General features: G+C 42.3%; 1 protein-coding gene across 1 annotated transcript in view; it reads left to right on the top strand.

The window, feature by feature from the left end:
* The window catches only part of AGO2 (argonaute RISC catalytic component 2), a 44,442-nt gene extending 28,978 nt beyond the window's left edge, over positions 1–15,464 (top strand). The window contains exons 11-19 of the mRNA XM_089654624.1: positions 1,519–1,652; positions 2,561–2,745; positions 4,996–5,155; positions 5,293–5,383; positions 6,610–6,804; positions 6,900–7,034; positions 7,145–7,246; positions 9,630–9,829; positions 13,148–15,464. Coding sequence (XP_089510750.1) covers positions 1,519–1,652; positions 2,561–2,745; positions 4,996–5,155; positions 5,293–5,383; positions 6,610–6,804; positions 6,900–7,034; positions 7,145–7,246; positions 9,630–9,829; positions 13,148–13,256 — 1,311 coding nt within the window. The 3' untranslated portion in view covers positions 13,257–15,464. The remainder of the gene's footprint in view (positions 1–1,518; positions 1,653–2,560; positions 2,746–4,995; positions 5,156–5,292; positions 5,384–6,609; positions 6,805–6,899; positions 7,035–7,144; positions 7,247–9,629; positions 9,830–13,147) is intronic.
* Positions 15,465–18,698: the final 3,234 nt, after the last annotated feature.

Raw genomic sequence — 18,698 nt, 5'->3', positions numbered from 1 at the left:
GGTTGTACTAGGATAAGTGAAGGATCCTGTTCCCAGCTTTGCAGGGACACACGATCCTTCACCTTCCCCATCTGTCAGAACAGAGCTCTGCCTTGTTTACATAGGCAAAGCTCTATTATTTCTCCTGCTTGACGATCGTCGGGTGCCGGCGTAAATCTGTTCACCGGCACTCGCAGATTGGCTTCTGCTGTGAGTGTTCACAGCAGAAGCAAGTCACTGGTGGTGCACACGCACGTCCCCTGTGGCGATAGTGCAAAATCATGTATAAATATACAAGATTTTGCTCAGTACTGCCTGTAGCAATGAAACTGCTATAGGGCAGTCTTCAAATGGTTAAATATGCTATAGAGCCCATGAACCGCTCTAAAATCTAACGTATAGCTGCGTTCAGATTAGTTACATATGTGAATGCAGTCTATTTTGCAGCCATATTCATGAGCTTTTATTGTAAAAATTACAACTTACAACATTTTATCCAAGAAAAAGGGGTTCCGTAAAGCATTTTCATGAAAGTATTTAGCTGCAGAATCAAGTAAGGAAGTGAAACTTATCAGCTGCATCATAGCTGGAAGCACATTAGGATTGTTTTATTTATATATATATATATATATATATATATATATATATATATATATATATATATATATATATATATATATATATATATATATATAATTTTATTTTTTTTTTACTGGCTGCGTGGGGCCAGAAAAAAAGAAACCAGCTTGCCATGTCTGATATAGACCTTTTTAATTTCAGGCAAGAGCTTCATACAGTTACTGCCAATGGGAATTGTTTAACTTGTCCTTCCCAGACTGATTCCTACATGGGAGTGTCTGGTTCATTATAACCACCTGGTGCACTTTCAGTGTTATGACGGACTGCATTGTCTGTTCCTCTTTAGTATTTGACCATTAAGTATCTTCCTGAACGCAGACCATCTGTGCAAAAGTCCCAGGTTGCATGTAAACAAGGGGATTTGTAAAATGCCCCAATTATGATGTTAAATGAGTCTGGATAGTATTAGGGCCAATTTCGCACTGCTGTGCAGCAGTTTAGCCACAGCACAGGTGTATCAGAGAATTTTTATTTTTGTGGTTAACCCACGGGATTCCCATAGAATTTGTTAGTTTGCGCATTTTCTGATGCAGCAAAGATGCAGCATGCTTGGTGCGCTTTCATAAAATGCACCAAAAATGCACAATCTAAGAGTCAATGGGAAACAGCGGATAAACCGCATGAAAACCGCTGATACACCTTTGCTGTGGCCAAAACACAGCAGTGTAAAACCATCCTAAAAACACATCTAATGTTCCAATTGATTTACTCTATTTTGGTGGTCGTTGACAACTCTAAGGTTGGGGGAAGACATTTTGAAGAAGTTTTTATCTATTTGTATAGTTTATGCGCTGGATTTGTAGTGCTGTGGCTGTGAAACAAGGTTGGGAATGGGAGCTTGGTTGTGCTTGGTGGTTATTCTCTTCGAAGCAAATCAGGATTTTCTGTTTTCTTTTTCAGAATAAGGCCATTGCCACCCCTGTCCAAGGTGTTTGGGATATGAGGAACAAACAGTTCCACACTGGCATTGAAATTAAAGTGTGGGCGATAGCTTGCTTTGCTCCTCAGCGACAATGTACAGAACTTCACCTCAAGTAAGTCTTTGTTCTCCTCCTGTATGCCTTATGGTTGTCAAAGCCAAAAACCGGTCTTTAGTCCACACCAACACTGGCTTGTTTTTAAATAACCTTCCCAAAGTTTCCAGGATGGTCATTTGATACAGTAGGGTCCTCTACCTTCTCACCTCTTCTCTGGTTTTGTGCGGTCCTCACTGATGCAGAGGTGAATGCTGAAATTACTGAATGGAAGGTCTTTTGGTAACCCCCGTCAAGATGGGGCCATGATGCCCTGTACTCACAGTATGTACTCGGTTATCCAGGTTTAGTGACACTGGGTGTAATTCAACTCAGGAGACTGGGGAACATCTTGTAGCAAAGAGGAGGTACTCCAGGGGACAGTTCCCCATTTGAAGGGGAGTATTGCAGACTGAGGTGCTTATTTAATTATTTGTAATTTATATATTAAAACTGCCTGGGGTTTATTTTAACGAGTAAAAATTTAACCTCAATTTAGGATAAATTCAATAGTCAAAACAGTTTACAATACAGAGAAATTTTTAAAGCCTGAACCCGGTTCACATATGTGCGGGCTGCGTTTTGCACGGCCACGAGAGCTCATTCATTTGAATGGACTCCCGTGACATGTAGGGAAGAAGTCCCTGCACTTGTTTGGAAAGCGCAGCCCGCATGGGAACCTCAGTTCCCAGTACGGTTGTGTTTTCCAGTTAGGGCGGCGTGCCGTTAGAACTAAGGCACGGGCCCGCATTCCTCTGTGGGGGGTGGTGCAGCTGCACGGACTTTTGTGCGGATCTGCAGCAGCATCACCTGCACAGATGTGAACATAGGGTGACTTTCCAGTTAATCTTCTGGTAATTTTGTTGCTTGGTGTACTGGTTTTTCCTTTTTGCATACCACTTTTCATAAAACATTTTCTATTTCTTTAGAACGTTCACTGAACAGTTGCGTAAGATCTCCCGTGATGCGGGAATGCCCATTCAGGGGCAGCCATGTTTTTGCAAATACGCCCAAGGGGCAGATAGCGTGGAGCCCATGTTCAGGCATCTGAAGAACACCTATACTGGCTTACAGCTGATTGTTGTAATTCTCCCTGGGAAGACCCCTGTATATGGTAAGTCCATGCTTGCCTCATCCACTTTTGTCTTGGCCTGCCTCTGACATGGCATAGGAAATCCCAAGCAAAGTCTGTATGCAAAACTTGCATTTCCTAGTTAAAGGTTCAGTTTACCCAAAGTGATATTTAATTGGTGCAGATCACCGGGCCACGTCGCACATTTGAATTCATATTCTACCGTGATTTGTCTGTCATTCTGGTTTGTGTCTACTCTGGAGATTTTGCAAAACTATATAATGAATAGCTGTTGGTTATAAATCATGAAAGTACAAAAAACTGACACCACCTTTTTTGGTTCATCTCTCTCCAATTTCAACCCACATCTTGGTAACCCTTAGAGTTTAACAGCAACATAATAGAATACTAAAAAGAGGGAATTCAGTTGTGGATGCACATTGCTTGTACACCAGCCTCTTCCCTACCGTGCTATAGCCAAAAGACGGCTACAGTGCGGTTATCTAGTTCTGGGATGGCGTCTATGGACGTCATTCCAGAACACGTCCTCTACGCACACCCAGCGGTGCGCTGCCAGTGATCAATGTGTCCTACGGACGCAGCTGATCACGTGATATGGTAAACGGCCAATCACAGCGACCTTTTACCACGTGATCAGCTGTGTCCAATGACACAGCAGATCACTGAGTAAATACAGCTGCCGGTTATCGGCTGCACTTTCATCACGCTGTCACAGCGTGAGGAAAGTAATGCTAATAACGATCAGTGCAGATAACTTCTGACAATTGCCAATCAGGGCACTTATTAGTACCCTGATGATCAGTGCACACCTGTGCCCTGCAGTGCTAACCATCAGTGCCGCCTCAACGCACATCAGCGAAGGAGAAAAATTACCTGTTTGCAAAATTTTATAATAGAAACAAAGAAATACTTTTCTTTTTTCTTTCAAATGTTTTTTTCTTGTTTTGTTTATAGCACAAAAAATAAAACCCCCAGTGGTGCTTAAATACCACCAGCTCTATTTTGTGTGGGGAAAAAATTATAAATTCATATAGGTACAGTGTTGCATGACTGCACAATTGTCATTCAAAGTGCGGCAGCGCTGAAAGTTGAAAATTGGCCTGGGCAGGAAGGGGGGTAGAAGTGCCCGGTAGGCAAGTGGTTAAGCAGGCGTGCTGGCATACATCTTTTTGCTTGCCGACTAAAACACATTGCATTTACTATCCATACATACAGTGTTTTATTTGGTCAGGAGTGCCATCACAACTGGTCTTTGAATACAGGGTGAAGAGTTAGAAGGCAAAGTAGAGAGCTGGTCATGCAGTATAGGTAGGAAACTTGCTTTTCCAGCACATCTCACAGATGCTGTATTGGATTGATATCTGGAGAACTTGGAGGCCAAGCCAACACCTTAGACACTTTCTTCCATGGTCCAGTTCTGATGCTCATGTGTCATTTGTAGACACATTTGCCTGTGGACATAAGTCAGAATAGACACCCTGACTGGTCTGTGGCTACGCAGCCCCATACACAACAAACTGGAATGCTCTGGGTTCCGACACCTTTCTATCGGAACCAGCATTAACTCTTTCAGCAGTTTTAGCTACAGTAGCTTTTCTATTGGACTACATGGGCCAGCCTTCATTACTCACGTGCATCAAAGAGCATTGGCCACTCATGACCCTGTCACCAGTTCCCTGATTTTTCTTTCCTTGGACCACTTTTGATCGGTCCGGACCACAGACCGGTAACATCCCACAAAAGCTGCAGCTTTGGTGTTGCATTGACACAGTCATCTATTTGGCCCTGGTCAGAGTCCCTCAAATCTTTACGCTTGCCCATTTTTTTTTTTTTCCCACTTTTAAAACATCAACTTTGGGGACAATATGTTCACTTGCTGCCTAAAATTTCTCACCCACTTTCAGGTAGAATGAGATAATCCATGTTCAGTTCACCTGTCAGTGGTCATTCTGTCTGTCTGTCTCTTACCCAGACTCTTAAGATAATGTTTCATCTGCACTCAGATCACATTTTTTAAATGGGTTTCCAGCCTCTTAGATTTGCGTTGTGACGCAGAGCATTAAAGCACAACCATTGTGTAGCACTGCAGGAAGTAGAACACAATATTTTCTTTTTTCCTGGCTGTTCTATATCTGACCAGAGGATATAAATAGATTAATATAAATTACCAACAGCTATAACAGTGATATCCTTCAGTGACTAGTTGACTGTTCAGTGAGAATCGATATCTTCACACAGTTTTTAAAAATGTTTTGTTTATTTTTTGTTTAGCGGAGGTAAAACGTGTGGGAGACACTGTGCTGGGCATGGCGACGCAGTGTGTGCAGATGAAAAATGTACAGAGGACTACTCCGCAGACACTGTCAAACCTCTGCCTGAAGATCAATGTCAAGTTAGGAGGCGTTAATAACATACTGTTACCCCAGGGCAGGTAAGATACTGCCAAAGAAAACAGTCGTTATATGTCCAACGTCCTTATGATTTGTAGTTGATACTTTATATGCAGGATTTTGAGTATCTAAGTTATGATGAATACATAAAAAACATCGCCATTTTTTTTCCTCTCAGGCCTCCAGTCTTTCAGCAGCCGGTTATATTCCTTGGAGCAGATGTTACTCATCCTCCTGCAGGGGATGGAAAAAAGCCATCGATTGCAGCAGTAAGTTACTGGACTTTTTACACATTTTATAGTAAACAGTTTTTGTATTTGTGTTGTTGGTCACAGACACAAACCACTCCATGTACATGTAGATTTATCTCATTGTCCAGTTATCCCATAAAAACCAAGCAAAAGCATCCATAGCTAGAGAGATTCGGTGTGCATTCTTCCACTGCGTGTAGAGCAGAGGCAGCTATTTTGTTTAGCTTTTTTCTTGTCTCTTGAATGTAGGTGTTGAGGACATCAGACAGCCCCCAACCTCCTAGAAAGTATAGGTGCATTGTGTTGCGCAGATTGAAGATCTTTAGGTACAATAGCAGTTGGAAGTTTTTGTTTTTTCCTTCCACCCTTATGAAAGTTGCGTGTGGCGCTCTAGTCGTTTTTGTAGAAATTAAGTCAGCAGCGACAAAAACTTTAGCTGTTGACTTTTAATAAACACACTTACCTGTCCCCGGATCCAGCAGTGTGCTCACCCGAGGGGGCATCGTGTTTTGTCTTTGGTCCCCGATGCTGGCATCTTGGCTGTGGACACACGGCTGTGACAGCTTGCTGCTTCGCAGCCAGGTGCCTAGTTGCATGCATGCGCTGCGCTGCTCACTTTGATTGGTCCTTTTAGGTGGAGTTCCGTTTTATGTTTTGCTGAGGTCAATTCCCAGGAAGCTCCAGAGTACAAAAGTCAACAGTCCACAATTGACATGTATTTGACCAACCCCCATCAGTTTTTAGTACTTGTAGGCTGTAGTCTACTGTAAAGGCATTTATTTCAAGAATTTGGATTGTCTGTGGGAAATTATGCCCAATCCTTCCAAAACTGTATTTGTGAGGTCAGATAATGTTGTTGGAGGAGCAGGCCTTCCTCATAATCTGCATTTCAATTCACCGCAAAGATTGTCAGGCCTTAACGCAGGCGGTTTGTTTTCCTCCACACCAAATTTGTCAAAAGCTGGATGTGTTCCCAGGGGCGTAGTTATGATGGAACAATAAAGGGATGTCCCCAAACTGCTGCTGCAAGGTTAGAAGTTAGCAAGTCTCTAAAATGTTTTTGTATGCTATGACATCAACAGTACCTTTTACTGGAAGCACTTGAACTCAGTCATTCGAAGGGTGCCTATATACATTCAGCCATATAGCAGGTGTGATGTTCGGGTATTCACATTATTATATAATGCAAGTGATCAGAGATCTGAGTTACAAGCGTGCATTTTTTTTTTTTCATCCTTGCTCAGGTTGTAGGTAGCATGGATGCACACCCAAACCGCTATTGTGCCACCGTAAGAGTACAACAACACCGTCAGGAGATCATCCAAGACTTGGCTGCCATGGTCCGAGAACTGCTTATCCAATTCTACAAGTCAACGCGTTTCAAGCCCACAAGGATCATTTTCTACAGGGATGGGGTTTCTGAAGGACAGTTCCAGCAGGTAGGATGTATCTTCTGGATAGAAAAGAGCAGAGGAAGATGGTCAAAACAAAGTCACTGTTATCTGATTTCTTTTACCTTGTGTATATAAAACAGGTATTACATCATGAGCTTCTGGCAATTAGGGAGGCCTGTATCAAGTTGGAAAAGGATTACCAGCCTGGCATTACTTTCATTGTCGTACAGAAAAGACATCACACACGACTTTTTTGCACGGACAGGAATGAGCGGGTAAGAACAACTTGAATGTTTACTTTCCCTGGCTGTGCCTGTAATAGGGAGGTGGTTGGAAGGTGAACCTTAATATCTCTTGTCACTTATCCTGCATTTTCCCTTTTCAGGTTGGGAAGAGTGGAAATATTCCAGCTGGTACAACAGTGGACACAAAAATCACCCACCCATCAGAGTTTGATTTTTACCTGTGCAGCCATGCTGGTATTCAGGTATGGTTTACATATTGCTGTATGGTGGTATAAAGTTTTACATTTTCATTATGTGCTGTATTGGCAATCATGTAGGGACATACACTATTTTGGCAAAAGTACTGGGCACCCCTCCAAATCCATTGGATTCAGGTGTTCCAATCACCTCAGTGGCCACAGGTTTAGAAAAATCAAGCCCCTAGGCATGCAGACTGCTTCTACTAACATTTGTGAAAGAATTGGTCACTCTCAGGAGCTCAGTGACTCAAAGCGTGGTCCTGTGATAGGTTGTCACCTGTGCAATAAGTCCATCCGTGACATTTCCTGGCTACTAAATATTCCACGCTCTGGGATTATAACAAAGTGGAAGCAACTGGGAACAACAGCAACTCAGCCACCAAGTGGTAGGCCACGTCACATGACAGAGTGGGGTCAGCGCATGCTGAAGCGCACAGTGCGCAGAACAGCAGCAACTTAACCACAATAAATCATAGAGCGGTGTCAACGCATGCTGATATGCACAGAAGTCGCCAACTGTCTAAAGACCTCCAAACTTCATGTGGCCTTCAGATTAGCACAACAGTGCGTAGAGAGCTTCCTGAAATGGGTTTCCATGGCCAAGCAGCTGTATCCAAGCCTTCCATCACCAAGTGCAATGCAAAGCATCGGATGCTGTGGCGTAAAGCACGGCACCACTGGACTCTAGAGCAGAGTAGATGTGTTCTCTGGAGTGACCAATCACACTTCTGTCTGGCAATCCAGTAGACGTGTCTGGCGGTTGCCAGGAGAACGGTACTTGCCTGACTGCATTGGGCCAAGTGTAAAGTTTGGTGGAGGAGGGGGGGGGGAGGAATTATGTTGTGGGGTGGTTTTTCAGGGGTTGGGCTTGGCCCCCTAGTTCCAGTGAAGGGAACTCTTAGGGTGTCAGCATACCAAGATGTTTTGTACTATTTCATGCTCCCAACTTTGTGGGAAGAGTTTAGGGATGTCCCTTTCCTTTTCCAACATGACTGCACACCAGTGCACAAAGCAAGGTCCATACAGACATGGAGGAGCCAGTTTGGGGTGGAGGAACTTGACTGGCCTGCACAGAGTCCTGACCTCAACCCCATAGAACACCTTTGGGATGAATTAGAGCGGAGACTGTGAGCCAGGCCTCCTCCCCCGACATCAGTGCCTGACCTGACAAATGTGCTTCTGGAAGAATGGTCCAACCTTCCCATAGACACCCTCCTAAACCTTGTGGACGGCCTTCCCAGAAGAGTTGAAGCTGTTATAGCTGCAAAGGGCGGGGCCAACTCAATATTGAACCCTACGGACTAAGACTGGGAGGCCATTAAAGTTCATGTGCGTGTAAAGGCAGGCGGCCAAAACTTTAGGCAATTAAGTGTGCGTGAACCATTGACCTTTATAAGATGTTTCCTTTACATGGTAAGTAGAATGCGCTCAGTGACTGACAACTGGACAGTATTATGGGATGCATTTTTTGCACATGTTGGTCTGTCAGTTTCCTGGTTTTTGTTTTTTGTTTTTTTTAACCAACCCCAGATTACTTCTATCATTTTACTCCTTCTGACACTACCCTTGTGCTCGTTATGCAGTCTTGTTAAATAAAAAATAAATTAAAAAAAAAAGTGGTTTTCACATTTCTCCTCCTTGGCCTCTAAGCTTTCTGATGGAGACCAAGGAGTTGGGGAGGTGCTTGAATATAGACTTTAGTGTGACAATTTTTTGTGTCACTCAGAAGTGTCTCTGCCCACCAGTCTCTTCTTTTCTCTTGGCAACACATGAATGAGACGGCCCACCCACCTCTCCAAAAAACAAAAGATCCCAGCTTTGCCAATTCCTGCTTTAAGAAATGAGGAAGGACAGAACTGCATGAATGTGTTGTTGATATAATCAGAATCTAGTCTATTACATCAGGCTGAAAGGAGTAAAATGGAAGTCTCGCACACACCCACACACAGTGCCAATTGCCATCTACAGATGGTGCCGTAAATTTGGTCTGATCAGATCACTTTACCACTGACACATGGGAAGACATTTATGACAAGAGACCACTAGGGTCTCTTCTGGTGTAAAAACTCTGCCCGTCAGTGGTTTTTAAGCATTTTGAGTTCTTTACCACTTCAACTGTTTGTTTTTGCTCCCCATTCTAACCAGAGAGAAAACGAAGACCTTTTTTGTTGCTTTTATAGTGGCTAATCCATTGGTGGATAATAGGCAAGACACTTGTATTTTTGTCTTTTTTTTTTTTTTTTTTTTTTTTTTTTTTATTTCTTCGTCCCTGTATATCTAAATGTATGGTATGCTTGAAGTACAGAATGGATCAATAGTTTGTTTTTTTTTTAAATATACGCTATGCTTTTACAATAGTTGTTTCACATTCCTGTTACTTTTTCAGGGAACAAGCAGGCCCTCCCATTACCATGTCCTTTGGGATGACAACAGGTTTTCTTCCGATGAGCTGCAAATCCTCACTTACCAGCTCTGTCACACTTATGTCCGATGCACTCGATCTGTGTCTATCCCCGCCCCTGCCTACTACGCACACTTAGTCGCATTTAGAGCCCGGTATCACCTTGTGGATAAAGAGCATGACAGGTATGTTTTATATGGAATGCTGTTGTTAATTGCTGGATTGTCCTCCACCCTGTTGGTCACAATATATTGTGGGAAGTCTGCCTTGTTACAGCACTCTCAGCCGCTGCTATACAGGGTCCCCATCTACTGACTTTCTGGAGCGGTGGTAGTCGGCTTGGTAAATATGAGAGGCCTCGAGTGGGTGTAGGACACAAGCTTTTATCCAAAAGTAGTAATGGTACAATACATCCTAAAACATCCAAGAAATATACTTGCGTAAAGCATTAGCTTGTTAAAAGGAGATATAGTCGGTTCTGTCATGATGGTGATCTTTTCACAGGTTCAATTGTTAATTTAATGACCCAAGTGTTTGAAGCTCACACAGTAAAACCAAATGTCATCCAGAACATCCAAAGTATTTATTGGCAACTGGAGATTATTGAAGAGATTTCGGGGTAAACACAGCGCAGACTATGGCCAAATGTTGGGCACCAGGGTCCTAGAGGGATCTACTAGCAAACCTGGAAGCCTGGCCAGTACATTTTATGGCACCTCTAATAGTGATTTGACTTTATGTAGTGTGCACGATCTGTTTCAATGCGTTTTTAAAGAAGGTAATTGGGTAACATGACAAATCATTTATTTTCCCTGGTATGTCCAGGCTCCTTAGATGTAAAGAATATGGGTTGTTATAGGGATGTTTATAGACTTGTTTGACATAGAACATGCCATCTGCACTAAAAATAATGTGCTGGCTCCTACAAAAATGTCCGTTTTCCAATGGCTGGATCTAAATTTAGTTGCAGAATATTTTAAGATGCAATAACTTATTTTAGATTATGATTTTGGTACAGTTCATTCATCTCTGCCCAGTTTAAAGTTCACTTAAAGTGGTTGTAAACACAAAAACAAAAAGTATATTGCAGCATACCTGTTCTTAGATGTGGTAGCTGCATTGGCTTCCTTTTTTTTTTCACCTGGTCATTCTGCCAGTAAGGCAGGCTATAGATTATACCATTTTCTTAACTTCCAGCATGGGTGGAAGGAAGGAAAATTTCTTAATTGTCCTGTGAACACTTTTGATGGTGGAATCCCTCCTGCAGCACTTTTGTGTTCTGTTGGTGTGGAGACTTCCCTGCCAACAGAATACAATTCGTGTTGCAGGCAGCACTAATCGTTTTGTAAAAACCCAACAAGTTGATGGATCGACTTGTGTACAACCAGGGTTGCCCATACATGGATCAAAATTCAGAATTTGGGACCAAATGAATTTTGATTCATGTATGAGGCTTAAGTCTATATTTCAGCTTCTTTTAACAAACCAAGCTCTCCTGCAAAAGTGTCAGTGTTCAGACAAACCATTTAACACTGACAGGCAAACTTACAATAGTCAGCTCTAATTTATCTGTTTAAGGCCTCGTTCACACTGTGCATAAAAACAGATCGGAATCCTACGCAGACTTCACTTGCAGAGACGCGAGTTTACATCAGTTTTCATGCACGGTTCAGTGAGTTTTATACATATTGCAGATTCCTTCACAGAAAAAAATCTGCATGTGACATTAGTGTTGTGGTGTGAACAGGGCACATAGAGAACTATTTTGTTGCTTTTTTGTTTTTTTTGTGTGTGCGCATTTGCTGAACATGTGCAGATTAGCTAACATCTCTGCATCATGGTGTGAGCAAGGCTTGTTGCTGTTACATTGAATCTGTTAGCCAAGTCCTCCTATATCTGCTAGTGCTACCCTCTCCCTATCTTCAGTATTCTTCTGTCCAAAGGTGTCTCCGATGCTACTCTATCCAGAGTGCAGACACCCTAAAACAAGTGTGCTACTAGTAGAATCACCAGGTGAAAATAATAGAAAAGACCAAAAAGAAAACTGTCACCATTATTACGGATTAGTAAGCTGCAATGTATTACATTTTTGTTTTTTGGGTTTAAAGTGTTACTAAACCCACAACAGTGAAATCAGTCTGTATATGCAGTAAAGCATGCTTGTTACACTCACTGTGGAGTCTAAGGGGTTAATCTTCTGCATTGTGTAAAAAGGCTGTTTGATCCTGTCTTCTCTGCCCCTCCTCTTGTTCAAATGTCCATGTCTTATCTCCTGATAAGACAGACTGAACCTGTAGCCACATGCTCAGTTTGGTGTGTATTGCTAGAGAGGGTTTTTTTTTTTCTTGGGAGGGTGCATGTTATCAGCACAGGGCCAATCGGTACTGCCCAAACAGAGGTCAGGGGTTTTGCGTCCTAGAGAAGAAAGAAAACACCTGCTTCAAGCTTTAACCAGTGCTGTCATGAAGTTAAGACTGCTCTAACTGCTGATGAAAAAAGGTATTTTAGCAGTTTATTCATTAAAATATTAGCATGTCTATGTTATGTGTACTTTGGGGGACCAGATATAGTGAATGCAGGGTCCGGGGAGACCGGATATAGTGAATGCAGGGTCCGGGGAGACCGGATATAGTGAATGCAGGGTCCGGGGAGACCGGATATAGTGAATGCAGGGTCCGGGGAGACCGGTTATAGTGAATGCAGGGTCCGGGGAGACCGGTTATAGTGAATGCAGGGTCCGGGGAGACCGGATATAGTGAATGCAGGGTCCGGGGAGACCGGATATAGTGAATGCAGGGTCCGGGGAGACCGGATATAGTGAATGCAGGGTCCGGGGAGACCGGATATAGTGAATGCAGGGTCCGGGGAGACCGGATATAGTGAATGCAGGGTCCGGGGAGACAGGACATAGTGGATGCAGGGTCCGGGGAGACCCGACATAGTGGATGCAGGGTCCGGGGAGACCCGACATAGTGGATGCAGGGTCCGGGGAGACCCGACATAGTGGATGCAGGGTCCGGGGAGACCCGACATAGTGGATGCAGGGTCCGGGGAGACCCGACATAGTGGATGCAGGGTCCTGGGTTTAGTAACACTTTAATATTACTTTGAGGTAAAAATAAAAGTAATACAAAAAAGAAATTGATGTTGTAGGATGCAAATATTTGTCTGCATTTGAAATCCAAGTTTCTGTGTAAAAGCCCCCTTTTTTAAGGATTGAATCTCCTGTGTAAATATTGCTGCAATGTGCTGGATTTAGCTCTAGTGCTTTCCACCCTAATCAAATCACTCTGGGCCTTTCCGAGCCCTGCAGGAAAGGGAATTCTGTTACCACTTCCCCCTTAAAGATAAATAAAATAACATAATAAAAGTTCAGTTTTCCTCTTCAGAGGTTCGATTCCTTGCTGCTTCCGTCTACTCCCATCAGCCTATCGTTAATGCAGCGTTGTGCAGTCGTCTTTTTATAGTTGAGCTAATACTAAAGTATGTATTTTGTCTTGCAGCGCTGAAGGCAGCCACACTTCCGGTCAGAGCAACGGGAGAGACCACCAAGCACTTGCTAAGGCAATTCAGGTTCACCAGGACACACTGCGTACAATGTACTTTGCTTAACTGGTGCTGGTTCCCAGATCTTAGAGGCACTAACCAAGGAGGATTCACGCCAGACCAGCTGCACTTATTTGTATTGTAGTCTGCACTACAGTGACATCCAAGTGCAATCTACCACCCACAACCCCATCGTTATTCTCCCTCGATCACTTACCAGCCTTCCGTCCAGACCCGCCCCCCCCCCCCCCCTTTTTTCTTTTTTTTTATTTTTCTCTCGATCTGCAAACCTGCAATATTTTTGGAATGAGATTTGTAAAAATACATATGCGTTTACAGAATAACCCTCTTCAAATACAATCTGAACAAACGTTCACTCAGGGCTTTTAAGAAACGCTATGAAACTCTTCATTTTTTTCGGTCGGAAGTTCCATTTTGAATGGTTTGACGAAACGTCATGGCCTGAAATCTGAAGAAAAAGGCATTTTCTCCAAATTGTAAAGCCTTAAATATTTTAAGTGATTTTGAGATGTTTTATTATACAACAAAAACTTATTTTCCTCTTAAAATTGTGTCAAATATTCTAGTGCATAAAATATGTATGTAACTAATCTGAGAGAGCTGTGGAGGTCAAAGGTGAATAAGTTTTTTTGAATATCATAGTATTCATTTTTAATAAGTTAGGATTTTTTTTTCTTTTTTTCAGTGTGCCATTCAGAAACCTCTGTGAAAGCAATTTTTTTTTTTTTTTAATTTTAATGCTGGCTGGGCTCAAAACTTGTCCAAAGTTGCATACCAATACGGGTCTGTGGCAATGAAAAACAGTACAATCAGGTTAAGCTAATGTACAGAAGAATTCTATTTTAGCAGTATTAATGTGAGTTAACAATGCTATTTATTTTATTTACACAGAGCATCATATTTCTATCGACATATCTCTATGTACTTAGGCAAAATTTTGTTTTTTGTTTTTCTTTTGTTTGTTTTTTTTATGGACCAGTAAACCTACAATACAAGTTGGCTCATGTAAAATTTTGTGTACAAATTTAGGGAAATGATCAGACCAGATAAACCTGCTATGAGACGTGAATTCTATTTTGATGTGCAAACTTTCTGTTAAGTAATGGAGCAAAGTAAGACCCTCTAGAATATAATTGCAGAGCATGCTAATGCATCATGAAACCAGAACTCCAGCCTCGCCTTTTCCTGTCCCTTCTGCCTGTGTGTTGCGCTTTTAATTTTCTCCATCTCTAAATTTTTTTTGGAGGGCATCCCATCAGGCACATTTCCAGTCTGTGTGATGCCCAGTTTCCTACAAGACCTGTTAACCATCATAGGCCTACCCACTGGGCTTCAGGGGGTGTCAAACAGTGGTGCTGTGTTCTTTGTGGTGCACACAACTTTCATAGAGTCAGTGTCATCTGGATGAGAAGGTTGTGGAGCAGTGTGCTTTCACTTTTTGGGTGAAATATTTAACCATGTACTGCAGTGATCGCTGGCTGGCTCCACCTGACTCCTCCCAAGGCCAATGAAAAAAAAAGCATTGATTCTTATGGCACCACCCCCCCCCCCCTTTTTTTTTTTCTTCAGATAAATATATCAGATCTTCAGATAAATTTTCGATTAGGGGCAGAAAGCTGCACGGGAAGGATGGAGGTGGGAATATAAAAACATTACTTCAAACTGGAGTTCTATGTTTAATGAGAAGATACATTTTTAACTAAAAATATTTTAAATAAAAACTTCTATTTTTTTATAACCTTCTTCATAAGGTACCTTGTGTTTTAGATTTACTGGGCCAACTACCCTTGCACTGTCAATGCGACCTGTAGGAATCTGCATTAGTAACTTCCTACAGGACCACCGGCAATGAATGGATGCAAACTTTCCTGAATTACTTTGCCCATGGATGGCTTGTATAACACTGCAAAGCAGGGCTCTCTAGTTGGACATTTTAGGTAGTCGTGAGGACCATGTCTTCATTTTTTTTGTTTCTTGAGGGGATTTTTAATTTTGAACCTAATAACTTTTGTGCTAGTGGGGGTTGTTGGCATTTGGTGGGCACATACCAAAATCACAAATAAAATTTGTGATAAATATGTACAAACAATAAAAAAAACACTTTCCACCAATTCTAATATCCCAAATATTTTAAAGTGTATGTAAACCCTTACAATGAACTTCTATTTGCTTCTTTGGGCTGTTAAATATATTATTGAAAGTGTTTTGTTATACCTGTTTGAAAAAACAAAAAAAAAGTCAGTCCTGCCAGAATCATGGTGCCCTCTGCATTGTTGTTTCAAACAGTCTTCTCTTCCTGCCCAGGATACCTTTGTGGAATATAGAACTAGAAAAGAAATGGTGGGGTTTTTTTAGTCTCAATGCACTTTGTGTCCTGGTTTTTGAAAGCATTGCACTTTCATAGAGGCATTGGTGAGTGATCCAGCGCTGGCATTCAGGACACAAAGTGTTTTACTGGAAGGATCACCGAGTGAAAAAAGCCTGGATAAACGTATTCAGCCACCACGTTTTTGATTTTTTTTTGGGGGGGGTTTAAATACTTTAATCATGTTTCCATAGTGGCACTTTTATAGCAACAAATTGGTGCTCACAGCAAGGGCAAATAAATTAGAGGAATTTTAAAAGGATGCTGTCATCCTGCCAGAAAAATGTGTAATAGTGAGTTCCTGAAGAAAAGAGGTATCATATCATACTTGATTCCCAGTGTTTCCTGTCTTTAACTGTTGAAATGCTGCAGTCTCTGTCAGGTTTTTAGCATTGCGCAGTTTCAGTGGTGTTGTATGCCTGTGTCCCCTGTTGCGTGCTGTGGTTTCACCCTCCAGCCCCTTTATTACTGCAGGTCACAGCTGTGATGGTAGGGGTCAATGGAAAGAACCACAGCATACAGCAGGGGAAACACATCTGACACTCCTGAGTGACTAAGGCAGGCCATAGACTGGTCGTTTATCGGCCGAATTTTCAGCCGATAAACGAAAAATCGGTAGTTGCTGGCAGTAATTTTCCAACATGACCGATAAAAATAAATGAGAAGATCCGCGAAAAACGGCCGACGGACTGGCCCCACTAACATCGTGATTATCGGCCGATTTTTCGTGCGGACAGAAATTCGGCCGATAAACGACCCGTCTTTGGCATGCATAATGGTGGCTGCTGTGTTTTAATGGATGAAGGTAGGACACGGAGTATGATGCAATTTTTTAAGGGACTTGCTAAAAAAAAATTTGGAGGGGGGGAGGGGTAGCGGCATCTCCTTAGAGGGTCATCCTGTTCTATGCACCATGTTTTTTTTTCCAATGCTTCATAATTGAGCCTATTAATCGGTGAAGATTGTCCACTGTGTTTTGCAGTCTTTTGTGATGTCTTGAGTGGGGTTGGGGCTTTCTTATCCCTTTTTCATACTGCAATGATATTTATATGCAACTTTTCCTTTTGTGCTTTATTGAATATGCAATTGTGCAAAAAAAAAGAGTGACCTGTGATTAATTTTAAGCAATATCCTTTAAAAACTTATCAAAATGCTGTTACAAGGGTCTGTTTTACTATATTTTTTAACTGCTACCTGTTGTGTTAATTGTCCAGCTGTTTGAGCCTTAACTCCCTATATTTTTGTAATTGTGAAATGATTGGTTTGATAATGACAACATAACAGCAGGCTCCCTAGAGCGATCGTTGGCAATTGCAGTGCTTTAGCTGCTAAAGAACTAGCGGTACCTGGAATGTGAGGCTTTCTTGTGATCCTAGTTCTTTGGCGGGTACGGGGTTGCTGTGTGCTCATGCTGTGCCTAGAAAGTACTGTTGTATCCGTAAACATGCCTCAGATGATTTCTTTGATTGACGATGCCTGTGGATTCTTTGTTTCATAGTCGGGCCTATTTAATATGGTTAAAAAAAACTGCCAATGGCAGTAACCCTTAGCAACAAACCAGCCTTCAATTTCTGTTGAAACTACTCTTGAAACCTGTTTTTGTGTAGGTTACTGCACTGTACACATCATTGCTCGCTGTATTGCCTTACTAAGTAAATCCATGGTAGCCGTTTTTGTACATATTGCTGATTTGACAAGCAGTTTCCACTGAGAGGAATTGGTTTCTATTAGGCCTTGTTCACGTGGACATACTACAGCATAGGGCCGTGCAAGGCCTGTGTTTACCTGTGCACATGTTCTGTCCATCTTCGTGCAGACAGTTCCATTCATGAAAGTTGGGATGCAACAGCTGCCCAGGCATAGTTGCTGCTCCCATTTGACACCTGTGTGGGTGCACGGCACTGAACGCAGTCAGTGTGCATTTAGGGCTGTGTACCCGCACGGATGTCAGATTGGGTGCAGCAGCTGTGTTCGTGCAGCTGTGTGAAAGTGGAAAACCCAAATACTCCTACGCTTAGGGATGGACCCTGTCATAGGGATCACACAAGTGTCTTGGAATAAGCACGCCTTGCTGCCCTCAAAGAACCGGGGAGTCCAAAAGTACTAAATGGAGAAAAACAAAACTGGGATCACCGTCCTTGTGCATTACCTTTTTTAATAGTATGTGTATTAAATTTAAAAGCTGGTATTCTACTCACAAAAGTACATGAATATAAGCACATCATATGAGACCGCTCTGTCCAATTCGCACTGCGTTTCTGAATGGTGGACATCAAAAATGGCTGACGCGTTTCTAGTAGGCTCTGAGGAAGGGGCTAGTCCTCGAAACGCGTCAGCCATTATGGATGTCTATCATTCTGTCCAATTCGCACTGCGTTTCTGAAAGGTGATGAGATCGGTCTCATATGATGTGCTTATATTCATGTACTTTTGTGATTAGAATACCTTCTTTTAAATGTAATAAACATACTTTTAAAGGTAATGCACAAGACCGGTGCGTCCTCTGTTTTATTTTGCTCTATTTAGTGTTCGTGTAGCCGCTGCATCCCATTTGACATGAATAGGACCGCCTGCCACGGGATGTATAGAATACCGGTGCACCCTCATGCAGCAAACACAACCATCTTACGGGTGTACACTGCATGACGCTCATGCTAACAAGGCTTTAAGATTCCTGTGCCACATCACTTATTAGTCTTCGATAACCAAGTTTGCATTTTTCGTCAATACAGGTTGGCTTTTGGTAACTTTTTCTTTGTTGAATCTATTGGGTTTTTGAAAGAACAAGATTGCATAGGAATGTTATTTTTGTTGTCTTCGCTTTGAACAGTATGGTGTTGGTGCGTTTTTGTGTTTTGCTGCTAGCCTACATTTGCAAAGCATGTTTGTTGGGTCTAAAACTTTTTTTTGTTTTCGCTATAGCTGTAAGCCATTTATGTATCTCCAGAAGCCTGACTGAAAAACTCCCTGGGATGGCATAATCCCACCCTGCTTTGTTCCTAAGACCCTCGTAGCTGTTACTGCTCACCCCCATCATCACAGGAGTGAGCTCTCAAACCCCCCCACACCAGCATGGTCTGCCATCTCCTCTATCACAGCATTGCTGAGCTCAGAGCTACTGC

The sequence above is a fragment of the Staurois parvus genome, unplaced genomic scaffold (genome assembly GCF_062004578.1).
Source record: "Staurois parvus isolate SC_StPar_1 unplaced genomic scaffold, SC_StPar_1.0 ptg000783l, whole genome shotgun sequence".
Classification (NCBI taxonomy): domain Eukaryota; kingdom Metazoa; phylum Chordata; class Amphibia; order Anura; family Ranidae; genus Staurois; species Staurois parvus.
The sequence above is the reverse complement of the archived record's forward strand: the minus strand, read 5'-3'. Positions and strand labels throughout refer to the sequence as shown.